Source organism: Arachis duranensis, chromosome 3 (genome assembly GCF_000817695.3).
Source record: "Arachis duranensis cultivar V14167 chromosome 3, aradu.V14167.gnm2.J7QH, whole genome shotgun sequence".
Taxonomy (NCBI): domain Eukaryota; kingdom Viridiplantae; phylum Streptophyta; class Magnoliopsida; order Fabales; family Fabaceae; genus Arachis; species Arachis duranensis.
In genome coordinates this window covers 34848115-34853790 of record NC_029774.3, presented here as the reverse complement: position 1 = coordinate 34853790, position 5676 = coordinate 34848115, and the positions used below count along the sequence as shown (strand labels likewise).

Sequence of the window (5676 nt, the reverse complement as noted above, 5' to 3'; positions counted from 1 at the left end):
GATGTGAGATAGTGCCTTTGGCGCCACATCCCTTCACTGAAGAAACACCGTTATTACAGGGTAAAAATTTTGGTACAGTTAACTTGACATGAAATTAAAAATGATTAAATAATTTAATAAATTTAATTAAATTATCATTTAATGATTTTTAATTATTAATTTTACGTAAAATTAACTGCATTTAAATATTTGTTATATTTAATTTGTATCAATTAGTATTTTATATAATTATGTAATTATATCTAGTTTTTATGATTATTTATATTATTAATATAAAAAATAATTATTTTTATTGATATAATATTACATAATTAGATGTTCGTGTAAGATTTTCTTACACTAAAAATCCATCAAAATTAAATTTTAAAAATTAAAGTAACAGATAAAATGAAACACTCCCATTTCTCACGCGGACTGATAGAGGCAAAGAGTTGTTCCTTTATTGCTGCCCTCTTTCAAGTGATGCATGTTGCATATAATAAAAGAAAGGCATTTAACTGATTCTAAATTATATGCTGATGAATTTTGTGTTGAACTTTTAGAATTTATTTAAAAGTTATTAACTAGAGAGAGTGCATAATTAAATCCCCACGAGTTGTTCAGTCAAAATTCGGAAAGGAATTTTGTGGCTGACTAGCAAGAATCAACTGCAGATTGATGAATTGTTGTTCCTCTAACTCCATCTTCAGAATTACTTGCCCTCGATTTGCGAAGTGCTATTTGACTTGCCTTCACTGCATCCTCTACGGTAAGGAAAAATGATTCTTTCCCAACCCTCGAAACAAATTTGGCTGCTACCATTTTCTCTAATACCTCTATCCTTGGGTTCACAAATGACAACTACAATATGTAATAACATACATTATTTATTTATTTTGTATATCAATTCATTACGTATTCAGTGTGTATATTGTAGTGTACCTGCATTCCATTATTTTCAATAGTTTTATTTGTTTCCCATAATCCTTCAAGAGAAGTGGTGTCAATGGATGTCACTCCTGTAATATCCAGTAGTAGCTAGTATCATTAATTATAAATTTCCAAATTAAAGAAAGATTTTAGTATCTCCAACCTGACAAATCCAGTATGATCTGCTCAACAGTAATTCCAGTAGTGTCTTCTTCACATCGAATGTACCTCATAATTCTGATACAAATATAATATAATATAATATAATATAATATAATAATATATTTCAATAGGCCAGAAGTAAGGAGTTGGGACATACATATGTAGAGGTGATCGCTGATTGGATCGGATCAGATATGACTAAAATTTTGATCTAATTCGCACTAAAATGATCGGATCAGATTCAATATTCACAATTTTTTTAAGTTTGAATTCGATCTAATTCGCACATTTACGGATCAGATCGGATATCAAATATATCCGCAAAATACAAAAATATTTTTAAGAGCTTATTTTTTAAAAAAATATAAAAAAATTTATTTTTTATTCTTTTAAATATTTTTACTTTTAAAATAATATTAAACATATTTTTTTAAATAATAAATTAAAATAATACAACATATATGATAATTATTAGTTAAAATAAAATATAAGAAGAATATTTATTTATTTATTTATTTATTTTTGCGGATATACGAATATCCGGATACCTACACAAAATTCGACGTTCGATTCTATTAGTATGCGGATCCGATCCAATAGCCTTGCGGATCGGATCTATATCCGCAATTTTCGAATCAGATTGCGGATATGCGGATCCATCCATGAACACCCCTATACATATCAAAATATAATTATGAAGAAACAATTTTACCTTTCTTTGACATAATTAGAATTCGCAAAATACATGGGAGAACCAAGTTGAACAATTAGAATCCCTGGGAGTGTTGAAACTGTATATTGATCAGTATCTCGATAGCAACCCAAGTCAGGTAACTTTCCAAGCTTACATGAATCGGGCCTTGCCACATATAATAGTGCTCTAAGAATGCTAAGACCCACCTTCATTAATTATTTCACATAATCTACATATATCAGGTCTTATGTTCCATGTCTAAGAGTTTGAGAAGTTGGAAATAATAGATATAATTAGAGTAGTACTTACAGAGATCATGAGACCAATGTCCAAGGCTACGAAGATTACTCCAAAGAAACCAGCCATGCAAATTATGAAATCAAACTTGTCAACTTTATAAAGATGAACAACTTCAGCATAATTAAGGAAGCCCAGCACTGCCGAGATGATGATAGCTGATAGAACAACAAGAGGTGTATAACCAAAAAGAGGAGCCAAAAACTCAAGCGTGAGTGCTACTAGGAATGCTTGTACTAAGTTTGACATCGCAGTCTTACACCCTGCAATGTAATTCACTGCCGTTTTCGAAAATGGTCCTACATTAAAAAAGGGCCAAAACAATATTAGCAATAAGCATAATATTAGGCTAAAAAGTTTAAAGCATTATGCATGCTTAAACTAATTGATTAATTACCGGTAGTCAAGTAACATGAAGTAACAGAACCACACATGTTCATAAGACCAAAAGCTATCATCTCTTTGTTCCCGTCATGAGGCGTATTTTCAACCACAGCAAAGCTTCTTCCTATTGCTATGCCCTCCGCCATGGACAAAATACCCGTGATAAAACCTGCTCTCAGCACCGGTGCTAAATATTTGCTGTCAAATTTCAAGTATTTGATGGTAAGAGGATTTATTCCTCTACTCAGGTGACCCACAGTTTGAATTCCATGTCGTTTTCCATTGACGAGGTAAGTAAAGACGCCACCGACTATTACAGTTGTCATGGGAGCCATAGCTGATAGCCAAAAGAGTTTCCGGTTTCTATTTCTCTGAAAGATTATGTTCAATATCGGAAAGAGGTATATCATCCTCATTAGTCATTGGTGTATTTAATTAATAATTTAAGACAGCATGGTGAAACAAGTTGGTACAATATTTTGATAAATCACAGTGTCGTTTCTTTAATTTCTTTCTTATGTAAATTAAGAATTAAATAGGTGCAGCAGAGACCTGGTGTTTGGTAAACTGCAGGTAAGCAAGGAAGAACAAACCCATAACTGTGATGTGTATAAAAAATAAGTAATATTAGATATTTTTTCCAATTAAATTATTAATTATTTTTTAAAAATTATTTTATTTACTTTTAATTCTAGATTTTAAATTATACAATTTTTTATCTTTTATTTTAAATTATAAATTATAAATTTTAAAATTAACTAATATAAATTAATTAAAAATTAAATTTTTTATTTTTTATTAAAAAATATATACACAAATAATGGGGTAATTCACATAAATAAACCAACATTCATCTAATATTACGCATATCACCCAAAATAAAAAATGTAATGTGAATTATCTAAATCATATTTTTATGTAAATCGAATCAGATAGACTCAATTTAACTTTCTATATAAATCGAAACAATTTGATTCAATTTATACATATTTGTATGATGTCATAGTAAATCTAATCAGGCTGTTTCAATCGATGCATGTTTATATTCTATTCTAAGAAATCTAAACAAACTTATTAAATTTATTAGGACAGCATGTATGCATATATAAATCGAAATAGTCTGATTAAATTTACGATGATAACATGTAAATATGTATAAATTGAATTAGATTATTTCGATTTATATAAAAAACTAACTCTAGTCTATCTGTTTCGATTTATATAAAAATGTGATTTGGATGATTCACGTTATATTTTTTATTTTAAGTGATATGCGTAATATTAGATGAATGTTGATTTATTTATGTGAATTATCCCAAATAATGGCGCAGATTATTTCCGCTAAAGTAGGGTTATATAAAATGATATGATTCATACGTGCCTCATGTCTATAGGTCCATATGGACTTGAGCACAGTTGTGACGCCAGTTTTATGTGCGAAATGTTTCAAGCCGAAAATGCCCTTCAGCTGTTGGAGGGTAAGCATTACTGCTGCCCCTCCCATGAAACCTGTGATGGTTGAATGCGATAATAAATCTACTAATATACCCAACCTGCAATGATTTCACTGTTAAATGTCGTGCAAACCACACCACAATAGTAGAGTAAAAACAGCTATTTTATATTGAAATTTCTATTTATTTAGGTATTTCTATTTAATTTATCTCATTAAAAAAATTATGTTATGCATTGATAAAATAAAAACAATCAATGGTATATTATTACACAAACAGAAATAACTAAACATACAAATTAAATTGGACAACTATATATATACTGTGTCAAAATTAAATTCTTTAAAAAATCTTTAAATATATTTATTAATTTTTACAGAAAATTTCACACAATATTATTCTCTTGATTAGTTGCATGTCTTTTGACAAGTGCCATAGTTTTTTCTCCAATTGTTTACTCCATCCTATTTTAAAGTTGTTAAATTTAAGTTGATAAATAAAAATATTATTTATACATTAAAATTAGTTATTATATATTTATGTATAAATATAAAAAATATTAGAGATTTATATATTAAAATTTATTGTTTTTGGTTATCAGTTAGCCACTAATATTTAAAAGTATGACATAAAATATGTTATTAGATTACTAGACTAAAAAAAATAAACTAAAAAAAATTGAGTTGATAATTAAGTAATGCGAAAATCAATAAATTTTAATGTTTTCTAGCATTTTTCTATAAAAATATATGTATAATTTAACTTATTTTTAATATATATTTTATATTTTAATGTGTATTCTATTTTAGTAACTAATTTTAATAATAATTGATTTTAGTATCCATCTAATATGATTAATCTGACAAAGAGAGTTTAATTAAACTTGTGGAATTCAAATTATGATGCTAGTAGTGGAAATAAAAAAGGTTGGTCACCTGAGGAAACCCAAACAAGTTTGGAAGAGGCCAGCAACAAACGTAGTTGTCAAAACCAAGTGAAGATACAATATGGGGTCTTCTTCTGGCCTTACCACGGTTGAAATAGTTTGAGATATAAGCAATGATGCTGATGCAATTGGCCCCACTGATAAATGCCTTGAGCTCCCAAATATAGCATACACAATAGGTGGCACAAAACATGTATCTAACCTCACAAAACAACACAATCAGCTTCATGTGAATAAGTTGATATGAAACCACATAAATAACAAAATCAACCGTCAAAATCTATCATTAGGTATTTACATATCTGAATACATGTATTTAATTTATTTTTAATATTTATTTTATAAAATAATTTTTTGTGTATAAGCTAGCAAGATAGATTAAATTAACCAATGACAAGTTGATTATTACATAGGCCAATAATGGGATGAAGATCAGCAAGTTTGGCATAGCTGATGGCTTGGGGAACGGCGATACTGGTGGCGGTGATGCCAGCGAAGAAGTCGGAGATGAACAAGCGCCAAGTGTATGTCGGAAGCCACTGGAAGATTGGAACCAAGTACTGAAGCCATTTTATAGCTCTAAACAATGGCTTCTCCTCTTTCTTAATTTCCCTGAAGGGATCGTCAGGGAACAATGTTTCTTTGAATCCTGACTTCAATAGTTTCAGAAATCCTCTCTGACCAGCAAAGTTCACTGCATGTGGATCTTCCGGGTAGCAATTGCTATAATCCATCATCCTCATGATTATAATTAGCCCTAAAAAATAACCAAACAGGTAAATTATATTAAAGTGAAAACGTACACTCCAAAGTAACCTTAAATTAATAAT

General features: G+C 29.3%; 1 protein-coding gene across 1 annotated transcript in view; it reads right to left on the bottom strand.

The window, feature by feature from the left end:
- Positions 1-633: 633 nt before the first annotated feature.
- Positions 634-5676, bottom strand: part of LOC107478700 (probable sulfate transporter 3.5) — a 5311-nt gene continuing 268 nt past the window's right edge. Inside the window, exons 2-11 of the mRNA XM_052258247.1 lie at positions 5256-5603; positions 4836-5043; positions 3818-3999; positions 2999-3054; positions 2460-2817; positions 2075-2361; positions 1784-1971; positions 1073-1146; positions 922-998; positions 634-840 (exon numbers count right to left, since the gene is read on the bottom strand). Coding sequence (XP_052114207.1) covers positions 634-840; positions 922-998; positions 1073-1146; positions 1784-1971; positions 2075-2361; positions 2460-2817; positions 2999-3054; positions 3818-3999; positions 4836-5043; positions 5256-5603 — 1985 coding nt within the window. The remainder of the gene's footprint in view (positions 841-921; positions 999-1072; positions 1147-1783; positions 1972-2074; positions 2362-2459; positions 2818-2998; positions 3055-3817; positions 4000-4835; positions 5044-5255; positions 5604-5676) is intronic.